General features: G+C 39.9%; 1 protein-coding gene across 1 annotated transcript; it reads right to left on the bottom strand.

The window, feature by feature from the left end:
- Positions 1 to 4,293: 4,293 nt before the first annotated feature.
- p2ry1 (purinergic receptor P2Y1) lies at positions 4,294 to 7,877 on the bottom strand. Its single transcript, XM_048169207.1, has 2 exons — positions 7,625 to 7,877; positions 4,294 to 6,283 (listed from the first exon to the last, which is right to left on the bottom strand). Exon 2 carries the CDS (start codon positions 6,254 to 6,256, stop codon positions 5,189 to 5,191), a length of 1,068 nt encoding a protein of 355 aa, XP_048025164.1. The 5' UTR covers positions 6,257 to 6,283; positions 7,625 to 7,877; the 3' UTR covers positions 4,294 to 5,188.
- Between the last annotated feature and the right edge of the window lie 11,726 nt (positions 7,878 to 19,603).

Raw genomic sequence — 19,603 nt, 5'->3', positions numbered from 1 at the left:
ACTTCCGGGTTGGCCTACAAAAACACGTCATCCCTGAGGTACTCTATAGACCTTATTTTCCAGAGAAACAAGCACGCCGCCATCTTTAGAATATTGTCTTTGAACTTCCGGTTTTGCGGTAGCCCTGTATATTTCTATGGAAATAAGAATAAGAATAATTAACTGGTGAAGTGGATTCACCTGTTGTAGAGTCAATGAAAGTTATCATGAGCATTGTTATGTTTAAAGCAGATGTCTTAACAAATGTCAGTAGACCGGGAAGATTTTAAAATGAGCAGTTCATTCATAAATACAAGATCGCTGTGGAAATACAAGCCGGAAGTCAAAAGACAACGAGCGCAGCGCTGAAAAGGGGCGGGGCTACATAAGGTCTATTGCTGTGTTTCATAGACTTCTTAAAGGGATAGTCATCATTTACTCACCCTGATGTCATTCGAAACCTTCGAGACTTTCATTCATCTTCAGAATACAAATTAAGATATAATGAAATACGAGAGATGTGTCTCTCCATTAAAAGTCTTGTAAAAAGAGATCGTAAAATATCGAGTGGTTTAATTCAAGTCTCCTGAAGATCAATTTGACAGATTTAATTTAGGCTTTTATTCACATATAAATATTGATCAGTACATAGAGCTCATCTGTAAACAGAAGCTCAAGCATTAGAACCAACAACCCGATCTCACAGCAATTTGTATGTATTTTACGAGGTGGCCAATTTGTATGAACCTCGTAAAATATGTATGAATTGGTCATAAGATAGCATTGGAACCAATGCGGTTTGTTGAGCTTCTGTTTATGTTTGCATATCAAAGTTTATATGTGAATAAAAGCCTGAATTAAATCTGTTAAACATGATCGTGTCTCTTCATAAAACTTGGATCAAACCGTTCAATTTACATGATATATTTGATGATGAACGTTTTGAAGCGTCAGAGTTCAATGGATGCTCAGAAATCTCCCAGATTTCATTAAAAATATCTTCATTTGTGTTTCAAAGATGAATGAAAGTCTTATAGGTTTGGAATGACATGAGGCTGATTTTCTTCTCTGTTTGAACTATCATGTTATGCTGTAGTGAACACGACTGCTGTCGATCCCAAACACAGACTGTTTGAACGCAGAGAACTCTCAGTTTCATTTAGTTTATAATCGCAGTTCCTTTTCTCTGTGAAGCCTGAGCAGAGGAATCATCAGTTTCTTAAGACAGCGGGCGCTGAATATACGTCATCTTGCTTTGTGGGAAGAAACATGATGCATATACTATTGATTTAGAGAAATGCTGTAGAAATAGGTTCAGAAATGGTCGTATTGACTGACAGATAAGTATTTATCCTGAAAGGTGGCTGATGACTCAACAAGATAGTAATGATTCTGAGAAACGCTTTCAGGACTTTTCATGCCAAGATTTCATCTTTCAATTTTCTTCTCTTAATGGTAATTGATCCTCTTAATTTCAATAATATAGGCTACATCATATTCTGTCAGCATTCAGTCTGTGGCCAAAAGCAGCAGCACATGGTTAATAAAAGAAGAAATTAAATATAGTGGCGATACTAAAAAGCATAACACAATAAAAAATAACATATAAAATATAAAATATTATATATATATTATATATAAAAACATATAAAAATAACATGCTGTTTCCAGTATTAAATAACTGACTTGCAAATTGTCAATGAATTGAAGCCAAAAAAGTATTGACATATTATTTGGAAAATATTTAGTTTGTATTAACTGTCATGATCACATTTGCATGCATTGCTTAATGTTCCAAACTCTCATGATTAATCTTATGATTTCAAGCAAAATAAAGTTAGTAATAATGTCAAAATAGGTAGATGTGTTAAAATACATAGCCTATTATAAATACTATATAAAATAAATATTAAAACAATAGAATGATATTTCATTTTCCATTGATTCCAGTGCACTCTTATTATAGTTTCCACTTCCAAGAGTGTTAATCGTCCAACAGCAGCCAGCGGCTCAGAAGCTGTCGAGTCTGTCCTGTCACTGCAGTAATCGCCCGTTCCGCTCAGACAAATGTAAAGCTTTGTTCTCTCTCTCCTCGCTCCTCCTCTCTCATTCTCCACCCGTCTCCTCTTGACTTCTCACAGGCAGGTCTGAATGGTGTCACAGGAGGAACGAGCCGCAGATGGAGGAGGAGTGACTGGCAGAGCGCGCCGGTTTTCGTGCCTCGGCAGGCCTGACGGAGACTGCATGGCATTGTCGGCCTCTTCCTTCCTGCAAACAGTGAAAGTCCACAGCAGCAGACATACACACTCACATAAGCATGCAGAAGCACGCTCGCTCGCTGGCGTTGAGACATTGAATACAAACTCACACACCTTCACAAAGAGCACAAACGACACAGGTGGTTCATTGTGGTCGGCTGGCACAAAGGTTCAAGATGAACATTTCATCACTCGTTCTAAGTACACAACTCTAAATAAATAGAAAACATGAATCGACGATCACAGAAACAGCCATATCCCCAGCGAACATGGACGCTCTGGCAAGGTTCCTCAAACGTTCTTCCAGTAACATTAATAGAAAATTCGTTCAAAGTTATCTGGTCTTTAATAATGTTCTCAAAATGTTATTCATACATCGTTCATGGAAAGTTTTTTTTTCTGAAATGCTTCTTCTGATGTTTTGTAAATGTTGCTACTTGTTTCAAGAACATTCAAGAGTAACTATGAATTGTTACAAATAACAATTTTATAACTTAATATTTGCAAAACATGTTTTTGTTAGCTGCGAAATAGATTTGCTCAGTTAAGTGCTCTTCAAGACACACACACACACACACACACACACACAGAAGAGATAACTGTTCAAAAGTCATGGAAACCCCCTAGTTTAACAGTGGCCAAGTAACATATAGATTTGAACACGGCTCGTCCAATCAGAGCCCAGTTTGGAGTCAGATCTTTGTTTTACCAAACCCAGCCTCCGATTAAAGTTCCCGGGCCCTTTGCCAAGCCTGTCCAGCATCCGTAACTATTCTGCTTTTGTTCCCCCACAAAGAGAGTGGCTAGGAGAAATCTGGGTGGAAAAGAAAATGCGGCGTTATTTATTCCTCTCTCATTCCCCTTCCCGTCTTGCTCTTTCCTGTGAGAGGGACAAAGAGTCAAAGCGCTTTGGGAAAAGAACAGGGAACTGTGCAATGCGACTCCGGCGCCGTCGCATGATACCTGTTGGCTTGATCTAGATGGGTGTGAAGAAACATGCATGGTAGATAGAACAAAAACCCAGAATAAAAAAGTTGAATGAGAGGAATCTGACACTGAAGACTGGAGTAATGATGCTGAAAATTCAGCTTTGATCACAGGAATAAATTACACTTTACTATATATTCACATAGAAAACAGCTGATTTACATTAGAATAATATTTCAGAATATTGATGTTTTTACTGCATTTTTAATCAAATAAATGCAGCCTCTTTTTTTAATCCAAGCTTTTGACTGGTAATTTTTAAAGGGGTGGTTGATTATGATTTGACTTTTTTAAGTTCAGTTAGTGTGTAATGTTGCTGTTTGATCATAAACAACATCTGCAAAGTTACGACGCTCAAAGTTCAATGCAAAGGAGATATTTTCTTTTACAGAAGGACTACGACAAACGGCTGATAAGGACTACAACGAGCTTCTTCCTGGGTTGGTGACATCACTAACCCTAAAATTTACATAAACCCCGCCCCCGAGAACACACAACAAAGGGGGCGGGGCCATGTTGGGCTGCTTTAGAGAAGAGGAAGAGTTGTTGTAGTAGAGTGTTGTTGACATGCCGTCATTTTACGCCGGACTGCTTCACAAACGAGGGTCAATTCAACACAAAAGATGAACATGACGGCACATGCTAGTGGATGAGTTGAATCAACTCCACAGCAACTACATCAATTTATCCACTAACCATTCAGAAACGTCTAAAAGTTGTAACTTCTTCCTGAGTCTCTCCATCAGTGTCGACTCCGGTTTGAACAATGTAAGGCTGAACACTTTCCTCATTTTGGCTGCGTGAGATTCTCCAGCTTTGTTGTTGTTGAGCTGTTAAAGCTCCGCCCTCTTCTGGAAAGGGGGCGGGAGCAGCAGCTCATTTGCATTTAAAGGGACACACACAAAAACGGCAAACCCTAACCGTAACTCTATAGTACTTAGTACTTATTTGACTAAGTACAATGTAAATACGTCACCTTAAAATAAGAGGCTGTTGTTAGAGGCTATTCTTCCGCAGTCGACCAAACATTGCCATTGGTAGACCTGATAATAAAGAGCCATTTTTCAGATTTTTCATTTAAGTCTCTGTATTTGTTTTAGCTTTAAATAATACAGATCATTAAAGAGAATACATTATGAACATACAGTATTTTTCGACTATTTGAAACACGGTTATAAGAGTCCCTTCATAGTTCATGGGCTGATATTTTTTGATCTACGCAGTCACACATCTTTACAGTAACAGTAGAATGAACAAACTTCAATACACAAACACGTCTCGGATGCTTCCAACAATCTACAGCCACAGGTAGACAATTAATTATTTTAAAATACCTTTAGTGCATCTTAACTATTCACTGAGAACATAACAGAACACAAGGACTAATATGTGCTGCCGTTCACTCTTAAAAATAGAGGTTTCAAAAGGAGTTTCACACAGTGATGCCATAGAGGAACCGATTTTGGCTATAAAAGACACACCGTTTTTTAGTATGAAGTGCATTTTAAACATTTTTCCATTATAAAGAACCTTTACCCTTATGAAAATTAACCATGGTTTTACTATGAATAAAACCAAACAGCCATGTTTCTTGTAGTTATTGCTACAAAAACCATAGTTTTGTTGTGGTTATACAAATGGTAGTCAAAAAACCCCACAGTTTTACTTTGACAAAACCATGGTTGATTTTCGTTAGGAATAGTGGTTAAAGGTTCTTCGTGGAGCCTTCGATGCCAAGAACATTTATTATCTTTAAGAGTGCTCAAACATCCTCAACTAAAACGCCAGTGCTTGTTATGTTTGTTACTGTTAAAACATTGTTAGTCATTCAGTTTCAGTTGCTCCGCAGTTCCATGGAAAATCACATTGACATGTTAAAAGCAATACACGAGTAACACTGACCACAGTACGATGATTTCGAATATTTGAATTCCCTTCAGTGTGAGGGAAGGTGTTTCCGTCTCTCACACACGATTGTCCCCATTCTGGACGTACTCCGGCAGGGTGTTCAGTGCCGTCTCCTCGCTCTTGGACTGCAGAGGCTGATCTCCTTTCCTGGAGGACTTTTTGGTGGCTCTGGACAGCCTGCGTCTGAACGTGTCTCCAGCCAGAAAGTACAGGATGGGGTCCACACAGCTGTTGAGACTGGCCAGGCCTCGGGTCACCTGGTAGGTGGCGTACACGCGGTCATTGAAGGCACACATATCCGGGCTCTGGAAGTACAGTCGCGCCCTCATGTTCAGGTTCTTCATGACGTGGAAGGGCAGATAGGAGATGGCGAAAACCGTCAGCACGATGATGACCAGGTAGATGGATTTCTTCCTCAGCGGCGCGTTGTCCATGTCGTTGCAAATGAGGGCCTTGACGATGCCTCCGTAACAGCTGAAGATGATGATGAACGGGATGCAGAAGCCGAACACCGTCATGCACATGCTGTAGACGAAGTACCCAGGCAGCTCATCCTCCGTCGTGGTGTCGTAGCACGTGGTGTATCCTTTCTTGGGGCCCGTGCGCGAGTAATAGAGGATCGGAGCGATGCCCGCCACCACTATAAACCACACGAAAGCGACGGTGCGCACGGCGTTCTTCTTCTTCAGCCGGCCGAGCGATTTCATAGGATGCACGACGCCGGAGTATCTGTGCACGCTGATGCACGTCAGGAAGAGGATGCTGCCGTAGAGGTTGACGTGGAATATGAACCGCTGCAGTCTGCATAACACGTCTCCAAAAATCCAGTCTGTTTTGTTGAAGTAGTAGAAGATGAGAAAAGGCAGCGAGAGTACGTAACAAAAATCCGCCAGTGCCAGATTGAACATGTACACGGAGATGCTGCTCCACGGCCGCATGTGACACACGAACATCCATATGGCCACGCTGTTTCCAATGAATCCCGTGAGGAACACGATGATGTAGACGATGGGCAGATAGTAGAACTGAAACCCAGTCTTGGTTAGCGAGCATCTCGCCGTGTGGTTTGAAAACTCGGTCACGTTATTCAGGAGCGACGACAAGTTATTAAACTCCGCTGTCATGTTGTCAAGGATCGGCAGGTGTGTGATCTACGGAGAGAAGAGGAACACGATTTAATGGACAACACAGCGATATCCGTCAGTAATGCAAACGTTATTAAAGGATTAGTTGACTTCAGAATTAAAATTTCCTGATAATTTACTCACGCCCATGCCACCCAAGATGTTACGTGATCACGTTGGAAAGGTCACGCGTGATATAGGCAGAAGTACCGCGGTAGGGTGCAAAACCCCCATCTCATTTTCTCCTCCAACTTCAAAAATCGTCCGACATCGTTGTTTTACCTTTGACGTTCGCTTTGTAAACACTGGATCGGTACTTCGGCCTACGTCACGCGTGACCTTTCCAACATGATTAGTGCAAGACGAGCATTTGTGGTTAAAAAGTATATTATTTTTATTTGAGCGATGGTTTCTCTAGACTCTTATTCCTCGTCTGGGATCATGTAGAGCTCTTTGAAGCTGCACTGAAACTGACATTTGGACCTTCAACCCGTTGAACCCCAGTGAAGTCCACTATATGGAGAAAAATCCTGGAATGATTTCCTCAAAAACCTTCATGAAGAAAGAAAGACATGAACATCTTGGATGACATGGAGGAGAGTAAATTATCAGGAATTAATCCTTTAACCCGTTCAGACTCAAAAATGTTCCACAGACACAAAAAGTGCTTCATTTCTACTCCGATTGCACCCATAAATAATACAAAAATATTAATAATAATAATTTTGATGAATGTTATACACATGCTATATAGTATCTGTTGATGGCTCCTCTGTCAGGTTTGAACCTGCAACCTTTCAGAGACCGTCTTAAGGTTGTTGTTGTTGTTGTTTTGCTCCACTCACAGTTTTGGCATCTCACCAAAGTCACAAACAAGTTAATACATAATGCTTTCGGTTGTGAATTATCAAATAGATATCTTTTAGTTTTAACAGGCATGGTCTTCATTTTGGAGCAGATTTCACAATATGCAGAATGGCTTCTCACATCATTTCCAACCAATTGTTAATGTTGTTTTAAATATAATAGTTAGAATTGCAATGTTTTTAATTGTTTAATTTCAAAAGATTTTAAATCAAAAGCATGCATAAGTGATGTGGCACTTGATTTAGCAACGTCTAATCTAATAATCCTGCAATTTGGGTGGCACCAAAATTACAACAACTGTAAAAAAACAAAAAAAAACAACACCAGATGTCTATTAGAATGTGCGCAGAATATGTTAAACTGATCATAACCTTCTCAATTAGGCACATTAATATGAAAACGATATAATAGCAAGTCATATGTCCCCTGATCAGCCATTTCAACGCAAAATACGAATTGCGAAATCACCAGCTCCATGGAGCAAAAGTCGATCTCACTCACCACCTTCTCGCTCGTTTAGCCGGCATTCCTCGAGCGCATTTACTGGAATCCACAGCAGCATGGATGTGAGATCCTGCTTTCCCGCCACAGGAATGTCCAGTTTGCAACAGTCCTCGAATAAGAGCGAGCTGCTCTCTCTCTCTCTCTCTCTCACACACACACACACCACACACACACCGATACCGGCGGACGCGTGAGACTCAAATAGTCTTCTGCACGAACTAACAATCTAAGCGCTCCATGTGAACCGACTCTTTTTCATGACTCGGATGAACCGATTCGCAAGGTGCGAGTGAACATCAAATGAAAAAGATATAGACTACGCTAAACAATACCATATATACATACGGATAAATACTTTATCCAAAGACTCAAGTGAACAGAATCACTTAAAAGAACCGTTCGAACGAGTCGACTCGCTGTAACGAATCCCTGCGCGAGTATGAACTGAGAGCGCAACAGTAGAAGAGTTTCTGCTCGGAGAGAGAGAGAGAGAGGAGGAGGAGGAGCCGAAGATTAACGAAAGTAAACTCTATAATCGCTTCTTGTTTCACTTCTTCATGTCCTCATGTCTCCTGCTGCCGATCCGAGGCTGACAGCATTATTGATCTAAATGTCGCTGCATGTCTGGGCCACCAGAACAGGTTTTACAACCTGACGAGTTTGTGCAAGCTTAGAAATAGATCAGAGTTTCATCACTAGTGATTGTAAATGCATAAATAAACAAGCCTAATGTGTAACTTAAAGAACAGAAGAGCTGCTGTAAAAGTTATAGCATGAATAAACTTGTCTCTTACACACATCGCTTTTAGTGTTTTATGAGGACTCTCCATAGATCTATCTATCTATCTATAAGATGATTTCCTCATGATGACCGAAATTTTGTCAAAATAAATAAAACGAAAAATAAAAAATAAATCATGTTTTAGCCTCTTTGTGGGGACATTTGTTCTCCATAACATAATGACTACAGACTAACATTAACCAGAACAGGGACTTTTTGGAATTAACAAATAAACAAAAAAAAACAACAAAAGGCTTTATTTATGAATATTCTTGTCCAGTTTAGGACATCACCAAAGATGGGTTTTTAGGATTGACTTAAAGGAGACCTATTATGCCCCTTTCACAAGATGTAATACAAGTCTCTGTCTGCAAAGTTTCAGCTCAAAATACCCCACAGATCATTTATTATATTTGGGTGTGAGCAAAAAAACGTCGTTTTTGTGTGTGTCCCTTTAAATGCAAATGAGCTGCTGCTCCCGCCCCCTTTCCAGAAGAGGGCGGAGCTTTAACAGCTCAACAACAACAAAGCTGGAGAATCTCACGCAGCCAAAATGAGGAAAGTGTTCAGCCTTACATTGTTCAAACCGGAGTCGACACTGATGGAGAGACTCAGGAAGAAGTTACAACTTTTAGACGTTTCTGAATGGTTAGTGGATAAATTGATGTAGTTGCTGTGGAGTTGATTCAACTCATCCACTAGCATGTGCCGTCATGTTCATCTTTTGTGTTGAATTGACCCTCGTTTGTGAAGCAGTCCGGCGTAAAATGACGGCATGACAACAACACTCGACTACAACAACTCTTCCTCTTCTCTAAAGCAGCCCAACATGGCCCCGCCCCCTTTGTTGTGTGTTCTCGGGGGCGGGGTTTATGTAAAATTTTTTTCAGAAAGAAGCTCGTTGTAGTCCTTATCAGCCATTTGACGTAGTCCTTCTGTAAAAGAAAATATCTCCTTTGCATTGAACTTTGAGCGTCGTAACTTTGCAGATGTTGTTTATGCTCAAACAGCAACATTACACACTAACTAAAGTTAAAACAGTCAAATCATAATCAACCACCCCTTTAAATGAAACACACACACATCTTATATTTTGGGGTATATGTAGCTCAAAGAAACATTTATAGAAAGCAAAATGTTTTGCACTATAGCATATCTTTATTATCATGGTGAAATCTCATTTATCATTTTTTGAATGTGTATGATGCAGAAAGCTCAGTTTAGAAACAAGGCCACAATGTTTTCCACAATATATGACAGTGACGTATTTTCCCTTCATTTCATGTGTCCTTCATCTGATCTGTTTTGATGTTGGTTTTTGTTCTTTCAAATTAACAAAAATATACAAAAACAAACAAAAAACAATCAGAGATTTAGTATTGTCTCGCATGTTGTAAACTTGCTATGAATGACAGGAAATTAAACTGTTTTCCCTTTCAGCATGTTTAGTCTACAGTCGAGGCTAAAGAGAACTGAACTGTGACGAGAGTTTCACTTTTAGTCTGTGGAATAATGTTCACACACACACACACACACACACACACACACACACACACACACACACACACTCGAGGCTGGAGACGGCTCTCTGCTCTGAAATATACTGCATGCACAATGAAAAATAGACAACTGAAAAGAAGAAATGTAAGTGTTGGGATGAAGAATTGGACTTAATCTTGCCCTATTCTGTTCAATGACTGAGACAGAGTTGACTCCTGACTCAAGTCTAGCAGCACACAGTGTGTGTGTGTGTGTGTGTGTGTGTGTGTGTGTGTGTGTGTGTGTGTGTGTGTGTGTGTGTGTGTGTGTTCCTGCACACATATAAATCCAAGATCCAGCTGTGTACAGATGGGAGTTGGCAGATAGAGAGAGTGTTAGTACAAAAACAGTCATGGACCTGCACCTGTTTCCAGTGTTTGACAGCATGAAAAACTCCCTCACTGATGCTTATATAAGGGAAAGGGCATTAGCTCACTGATTGGACTGTTTTAATTGGATGTTTATAGAGCTATTTCGTGCTATTTTGGTGGAAGTAAACAGATGTTTTCCCCTCCATATACACAACTACAGATTTTAAATACTGATGACACTGTTTTTGGTTTCAGATGCATCCTAATTCTGTCAGAGAAACGGGAACAATGAGAGAATTACATGTGATTGCATTTTCAATTGCTCTCATTTAAGTTCCCCTGGAGTAAAATAAATGCCTAGCAGGTTCAACGGCGAAAGAGTTTTATCAATAAATGCACGCCTGAATGTAAATCACAAGACTGAAATGTGCAAAATTCATATGGAGATAAACGTCCATCCATTTTTCATGAGTTTTGACTGAATCACTTTGATTATTACAGGAACCTGGCTGTGATTTTTCTGAACACATGCATGATAAGAGTCTATTAGCTGCGGTCTGACTGTCCGATTCAATCTCCGAGCGGTCACAGTTTGTGCTTCTGTCATCAGATCCATCTCATGCTTTTCTTCTAATACGCAGCATTATTGTGTTAACTGTGTCTAATATGGTAATAATGCCACAGAAAGATCACATAAATATTGATCTTTTCATGCGGCTTGAGCGCAGCCCATTCATTTCTTCTTCTTCTTCACCCTCTCCTCCTCTTGTGATATTTGTCAAAACTGACATTATTGATCCTAATATCTTCACTGTACAGGAAAGTCCATCTTTCTGCTCTCCGTCTCCTCTCGCAGAGTATCTGTTGACAAAGAAATACATTCTGCACAGGTTCAGTATATTGTATAAACAGTGTTTATTAACGAAGCAATGACGTGTCTTCTTTGGCACACATGGTTATGTAACGTGATGGATGAAGTATAGCCAGCCAGCCATTACTGCAAAACAAACCCTGCGGCTGAAACAAGATCCTTATCACCCTGTCTGGCTTTAGTTTTTATTTTATACATTATATTACACACGAGGCTATTTAATATTACTTGAGTTGAAATTATTAGATTATATAAGCACAGCTGTGGAAGTATAGTTTGCATTTGACAAGAGTCAATGTTGCCACCAATCAGAAACATTCATAAACAGACGTGTGTTGATATTTGAACAATTGGTTATTTTAGAATTTGTAGCCTCTCACCTGATCTAATGAATGAAAACTATTATAACTATAATGACATTCTTTATGGTATAGAGACCTCAGATCATAATATCTCACTGTTATGCTCAATATTATGCTCATGTAACACACGTAAAAACGTCTCATGCTCTTTGGTGTCGTCTGTGGCACAGCATGTTGGCATCCAATATTTATTTCCAAAATGAGCTGGTAAACATACAAATATATTATAGGTAAATATAACCTACAATAAAGCAAAGCTGCTGTGAGTGATATGAAAATGTGTGCTTGATGACTGTCTGACAGCAGATGAGAAAGCATGTAATAGTCAGAACCATGACTTTAATGGTGTACATTAAAGCTTTTTATTCCAAGCCGCGCAGGGTAAAACGCTGAGTCGCAGAGCTTGTGTCCTAATGGGCTTCAGTGTGGCCGTATCTCTCTCTCCTGGAGCCCAGAGAATTGATTTTCCCTCCACCGCAACCTGCGTGAATATATTTTACTCCATCTTTTTATTTTTCCATTAAGAATCCGCAGTCCACTGAGAAAACTGTCCACCGTAAGAGAGATTATTTTATAGCTGACCCAAAATCTCCAAAAAAAAAAAAAAGTTCAGGAAGGAATTGAGGACACGGTGCAACACATTTTGTGGGAAAAGAAATCAAAAAACAAGTTTATTTTGTTTACAAATCATATTAATGCATGAGGTGACATAAAGTTACATGTTTTGCAAAACATCTAAATTTACTTAAAGCCTTCATGTATAATGCATTATAATATCATCGTTACACTTTTACTATATACTACAACTATAATGATTTAAAACACATGACAAACAACCAAGATGTAATAAGAGTCTAAAAAATATCATAATGCATTTTTTAACTTTGGTTGCAATTATTTATGAACAGACATAATGCAGCATTATAACGTACATTATGAACACTTTAAATGCATTAAATAAACTAAAGTGATCCCTTAATACCTGTTAAGGGAGCCAAATTACCCTGAAAATGAAGTGTGCTTAATTGTATTGAATGTATTCTTGTAATGTGCTTTAAATCAAAAAAAGAAAAAGAAAAGTGTATTGCAGATTGTACCATATTCTGTTTATTTTTATAAAATAATTGAATTTACTTGGTCATTAAAATTTGTTCATTTTAAAATACATTTAATTAATTAAAAATTTATATTAAATTATTTTTTTTCAAATGAATTAATTACAAAATGATAAGGATTCTAAAAGCTTCTTGCTTGAGAGAGATCTCAATAAGTTAATGACTTTATTGTAACAATAAATGATATCTTATTTATGTCATATAATAGTTTCATTATAAATATGGTGATTAACACCCAACATAATATTTAATATTGACCATGTAAATGAAAAAGTCCCAAATTTGACCCCAAATACTTTTACATATTATATTATATTATATTATATTATATTATATTATATTATATTATATTATATTATATTATATTATATTATTAAAAAAAACTGTTGATTTAATTAATTTGAACAAATCTGAAAATAATTAACAATACATTTGTATTAAAATACCCTTGCATGAATATTATCATCTAGTCTATGATGTTAGACAGGCATTTTTCCATCTCTTAACCATTTGCTTGTTCACTCAGCTGCAATATTTCTGTAATATAAAGTGATGAGCAGAAATCTAACGTGACTGTCTGTGTGAGACATTTATTTTCCAGGCCAAATAGGGTGTGATAATCTTCTCTCTCTCTCTCTCGCTCGCACACACACACACACACACACACACACACACACACACACACACACACACACACACACACACACACACACACACACAGGTTTGTTTTTGTGAATTGTGGGGTCATTCCATAGGCATAATGGTTTTTATACTGTACAAACCGTATTTTCTCTCCCCCTACACTACCCCTACCTCTAAACCTAACCATCACAGGAAACTGTGCACACTTTTACTTTCTCACAAAAACTCATTCTGTGTGATTTATAAGCCTTTTGAGAAGTGGGGACATGGAGTAATGTCCTCATAATCACCTCTTCTTGTAATACTTATGTCATACCCATGTCATTATACACATTTGTGTCCTGATATGTCACACACACACACACACACACACACACACACACACACACACACACACACACACACACACACACACACACACCCTTTCCGGTCTGAGATATTTGATATGACACAAATCCTGAAATGATTTGAAGTATTCTACTTAAGCATTAACTTTACACTAAAGCTGCAAATAATTAATCTTTACAATAGTGTTTGTGATAAGACGTCTTCAGAAAGGGAATGTTTGCTTGTGGGAACATTTCTAAGCTGTTGCGTATCATACGCACAAACGCATGTGTTTGGGTCAGAGGACGGACAGGAAATAGCACTGAAATTGACCGGTCTGTGGAGGGACGACCCAAACATGGACACAACTGCAGTCAGTTCAAGTCACATTTTAACTCTCGGATAATAAAGTCTTCTTACAGTATATTCACGTCACAAACCTTGCACTTTGGCCCAACAGTGTTTGCTTTTAGATACTGTTTTATACCGCAGGATCCGGAAACACTCTGAGAGCGGACAGTGGCGTGACATTCCTCTGTACACTTCGTTTATAAACCTCCTGCAGAAACTCTTTAAAAAATAGATGAGATCATAAAATTGTGTTTTGTACTGTCGTAACACTTTACCATAAGGTTCAATTCAGGAACATTAGTTAATGCATTAACTAACAATGAACTGAACTCTTTACTGCGTTTTATTTAACACTTTACAATAAGGTCCCATTAATGCATTAACTAACATTAACAATGAGCAATACATTTCTTACAGTATTTATTAACTGTTAATTATTATTTGTTAGCTCAAATCCATGAAATATTAAAAACTTTTGATTTTTAATAAAGTAGTAGGTTAAATGTTGAAGCTAACATTAACTGAGATTAATAACCTATTAAGAAGCATTTTTCATTGTTAGTTCATGTTAACTAATATTAACAAGTGGAACTTTATTGTAAAGTATAGCGACACCGGTGGCCGTTAATTGAACTGCAGCAGCAACTTCCTGTTCGTGCTTGCGTGACGTACAAGAGACTGGAAGTGATTCAAAGCCCTGCAAACTCATGGTGAATTTCTTTTTCGTTCTTCACTTAGAAGTACAATTAAGTTGGAAATGCCTTTGCAGTGATATACTGTTAGTGAACATCGTTCACACTGCTAAGAGATGAACAAATCTGTGCTGCGCGCGCTTTCCTCTCAATATCAAATAAACACAACAAAAATGCTCGTGTGAGAAACAGCAGTTAAAGCATCTGATCATAGCGATGTGGATCTGTTTGCATCAGCTCATGTCGACAGATGAGGTAAGTGAAATTACACTGTTATAATAGTTTATTATATTTCATACTGTAGGATATATAGATCTGGCTTTGTGAGACTAGAATCTCGTTTGACACATTGACATTACAGTACAGAATGTCTCTCGGCACTTGTTTGCGTTATAGGATGTCGCGGAAGGTCTCATTCAATACATTGGCAAGCGATTAAAGCTGGAGTCCGTAAGTTTCCCTCTTTGTCGCCATCTCTGTTTGAAACCTGCAATTGCAGTTATATGCGGCATTATTATTGTTACTTGCGTTGTGCATCGGCTCAGCGTGGATGAATCTAATGTTTGCTGTCAGTCATGCACCAGTGTGGATACTGTTTAAATGTTTAAGAAATGGTCTAAATGTTTTGATTTTCGGAAAATGTCATCTGAACAACTAGCATGTCTGCCACTTTTGTTCTGACCAACTGAGAAAAAAATCAATAAATCGAGCTGCCAATAGTGATTAAATATTACAATCACTTAGCTCTGATCATGTCAAACCGTGCGCATCATTATTATTGTTATACTTTGTTCTCAAATTGTTAATGTTAACAACATCAGCATTGCATGACTGTGTATTTAGTGTGTATTAGTGTCACCTGTAGATTTCAATTTCTGTAGCCACTCTTTTGCTTTTGACTGTGTTTACATGCACCAATTTTTGTCAATCTGAATGAATTGAATCCGATTGCAGATCTGTTTGCATGTACTCTAAACATTGTAATCTGATTCAAATATCCGTTTATATGTGTTTTATATACACTTTTGCGCATGACATCAAATCAATCACACTTGCGGAGACGATCATGGATGCGACACCAACAGAGCTCATTGTTTGCCCTGTTGACATACACATTCATAAATCTTCACAACTAAAGACGTGACCGTGAACTTGCACACTGCGTAATGCATGTCAACACTGCACTGCACATGTGCCTGTCATGATCACTAGTGAGAGTGCCCTAATCAGCCACTAGAGGGCACTCCATCCCGGACTCTTGTTTTCATCCATTGGACTACATTACCCATACTCACTTCCCGGACTCATTACACCTTGTCATTGCAACCAGCTGTTTTGTGTTTGTTCATTAGTGTCTGTCTATTTATACCTGGTTTGTCTCTGCTCTTGTTATGGTGTTTTCATGTATGGTTTCCCGGTTCTCCGTTTTGGTTTTTGGTTTTCATTTTTTTGTATGGACTGCCTTTATGGATTCTGACCCTTGCCTGTCTGTGGATTACGTTTCTGGATTTCCCCAATAAAATGCTGCAAATGGATCTTGTTTCCTGGACTTCGTGATTTCCGTGACAGAAAACACCATCATTTCTAGATCCAGCAGCATGAGCATTCGGATTCGTTCCCCAGCCTCCATTGGAGAGCGGATGGCTCTATTTCGGGCAGTGGTGGCTCTCCGACAGGAGGGAAGAGAGGTAGGGTGTTTTGCCCAGTTTTTCTGGACTATGGCGAGAGGGCTGAGCTATAATAAGGCGCTAAAAGGGATTTTCAATGGATGCCTCGATGACCCTCTGCCTCAGTGTGAGTTGGAGGGGCTCCAGACCCTGGATGTTTGGGGCTTTGTCAGCTATCTCTCCCACAGAAGTCATTGGGCAACACATGCTCAGCCAGAGTCCGCTCCAGCCCGTGAATCCGCTCCAGAGCCCGCTCCAGCCTGTGAGTTCGCTCCAGAGTCCACAGAGGAGGTGGGCACAGGTTCACCGCCTAACTCACGTAAAAGGAGGAAGAGGAGGAGAAAGGCTTCAGTCATTTTTCAAGGCCTAGAGGCCTTCCCGGAGTCCGCTCCAGCCAGTGAGTCCACCCCAGAGCCCGCTCCAGTCAGTGAGTCCACTCCAGAGCCTGCTCCAGTCAGTGAGTCCACTCCAGAGGTTGTTCTCTGTTTTCCCAAGCGTCTTGCCCTGCCGGCGGCAACAAGGCGCCTTGCCCTGCCGGCGCCAACTAAGCGCCTTGCCCTGCCGGCGCCGCCAGAGCAGCCCGAGCCCGCTGCCGTTCCAGAGCAGCCCGAGCCCGCTGCCGTTCCAGAGCAGCCCGAGCCCGCTGCCGTTCCAGAGCAGCCCGCTCTCCCTGATACGGCTATGGAGGCCGTCACCGAGCTGCCCGCTCTCCCTGATATGGCCACGGAGCACCCTTGGTCAGCCCTGTCGCCGCCCAGGTCTTCTGCCCTGCCGCCGCCATTCAAGCCTTCTGCCCTGCCGCTGCCACCCAGACTTTCTGCCCTGCCGCCACTGCCCAGGCCGTCTGAACCGCTGGAACCTGCCTGGTTAGTTCCTCCAGCCCCGCCCTGGCAATCAGCCAGGACTCCAGACAAGCTGAAACACGCCTGGTCAGTTCCTCCAGCACCGCCTTGGCCCTCAGTTGGGGACTCTGGACCTGGCCCGCCATCCCTCCCCCTGATCCTCCTCCTGTCCACCTCCCTCCTGAGTTTTTTTTTTTTTTTTTTTTTTTTTCTTTTTTGTCTGGTGGAGCATCTGGTAGCAGCTCCTTTGAGGGGGGGTAATGTCATGATCACTAGTGAGAGTGCCCTAATCAGCCACTAGAGGGCACTCCATCCCGGACTCTTGTTTTCACCCATTGGACTACATTACCCATACTCACTTCCCGGACTCATTACACCTTGTCATTGCAACCAGCTGTTTTGTGTTTGTTCATTAGTGTCTGTCTATTTATACCTGGTTTGTCTCTGCTCTTGTTATGGTGTTTTCATGTATGGTTTCCCAGTTCTCCGTTTTGGTTTTTGGTTTTCATTTTTCGTGTTTTTTTTGTATGGACTGCCTTTATGGATTCTGACCCTTGCCTGTTTGTGGATTACGTTTCTGGATTTCCCCAATAAAATGCTGCAAATGGATCTTGTCTCCTGGACTTTGTGATTTCCGCATGAACGTTTTTCAATCTGATTGAGCCATCAATCTGATTACAAATGGATTATTTAGGTGCATGTAAGCGTAGCCACTGATCTTTTGAATCATTCTGGATTACAATCTGCCATCAAAATGATTAGTTTAATTATTGCAGCTGCTGTGAGAAAAGACTATAAATGATCCTCGCATAATAAAGCATACTAGCTGGGACTCCTTCTTTATGTAAACCGACGTGACGTAATGACGCAAAGATGAACGGCGGCATGCTCAAATTTACAGCGGAAGCACAATAGTACCACCGGGATTAGAAAACACTATTACAAACTTATAGTTGTGAATCGGGCTACGGTAAGGAGATAGTTTTGAACACTGGCTGGTTATGATCTTGCTCAAAAATTGATTTTGGATCATTTTTAACTCAAAATGTTATGGATTGCAGCTTTAATATGTGAAAATTCTTGCATATAGCCCCTTAACGGGGCCCAAAAAATAAAAATTCTGTCATTAATTACTTACAGGTTGTTTCACACCTGTAAGACCTTTGTTCATCTTCAGAACACAAATGAAGATATTTATGATGAAATCTGAAGTGCAGAGAACACTTTTTGAGTGCTAAAACAAATAAAAAATAATGACTTTATTATCCTGCATCAGCATCACACGCATACGTTGTTCAACAGCTTCGGCCAATAATGAGTCGCCGTTCTGACGTAGAACCTGGAAGCTCTGCACTGTTTCTCTGTTTCTACAACGTAAACAGTATGAGGATGACAGCTAAAAAAAGAGATTGTTGAATAAAGTCGTTGTTTTTGTTTTGTTTTTGTGCACAAAACGTATTCTCGTCTCTACATAACATTAACGTTGAACCACTGCAGTCACATGACTGTTTTAACGATGTCTTTAGTACCTTTCAGGACCTTGAAAGTGTTGATTATATTGCTGTCTATGGATGAGTCTCTCGGATTTCATCAAAAATATCTTAATTTGTGTTGGGTTTTATGGGTGTGGAACGACATGAGGGAGAGTAATTAACGACTGATGAATTTTTTGGTGGACAGAGCAAAGCAACAGGCAGCTGGAGATGTTGTACTTCTCATTCACAATGATGATTTCTGCACTCAGCGTCCTCTGACAGATCTCTGTAAATCAAACTCTTACCGGTGGTGTCTATTCGGTGGAGTGGCTCAGACAGGCTAAATACCATTTTACAGTCTGCAAGCAGGAGGGCAGATATTGAACCACTTAACTTGAGTCTAATTTATGAGGTGAAAAGTTTGCAGCGACTCGGGCCTTTGAGGACACAGACATCAGATTTATAATGAGACTTGCACTAGGTGTGGATTTACTGCAGAATCGTTACATCATCTTCACAGCTACGTCACAGTCGCGGCTACTGTACTGATTCTGTATGGCAACCCCAGAGTGTTTTTCCCACTTTCTCTAATCAGTGCACTTTCCCTTTACCCTGTATCTGTCCTGGTATCAGCAGAGCGCTTTCTTCTTGAAAAAACTGATTAATAATGATCCACTCCAGTTGTGCAACACCGATATAATATTTCTCACAGTGCACAGATTATATCTCTTTATAGAGAGAAAGAAAATCACAGGACAAAAGAACAGAGTGATACTTAAGGCCGAATACTTTCAGTGTGCACTCATCTTTCAGCAACACTCATCTTAAAATATACACTTCCACACTGATGTAGTGACGTATTTCTAGGAGAATCATGAATCATTCCTTCTTTGTATTTTGGCATTGATAGCTATAGTGGGTAATAATAACAATAAGCACACTGTACTTCATTATTGCTTTCAGACAAAAGTCTGCTGATGGCAAGCGTTTACAATCACAAT

Source organism: Megalobrama amblycephala, linkage group LG19, assembly GCF_018812025.1.
Source record: "Megalobrama amblycephala isolate DHTTF-2021 linkage group LG19, ASM1881202v1, whole genome shotgun sequence".
In the NCBI taxonomy this organism is placed as follows: domain Eukaryota; kingdom Metazoa; phylum Chordata; class Actinopteri; order Cypriniformes; family Xenocyprididae; genus Megalobrama; species Megalobrama amblycephala.
The sequence above is the reverse complement of the archived record's forward strand: the minus strand, read 5'-3'. Positions and strand labels throughout refer to the sequence as shown.

Bases quoted from the DNA above. Each gene is read 5' to 3' on its own strand.
- p2ry1 (XM_048169207.1), bottom strand. From the start codon at position 6,256: ATGACAGCGGAGTTTAATAACTTGTCGTCGCTCCTGAATAACGTGACC.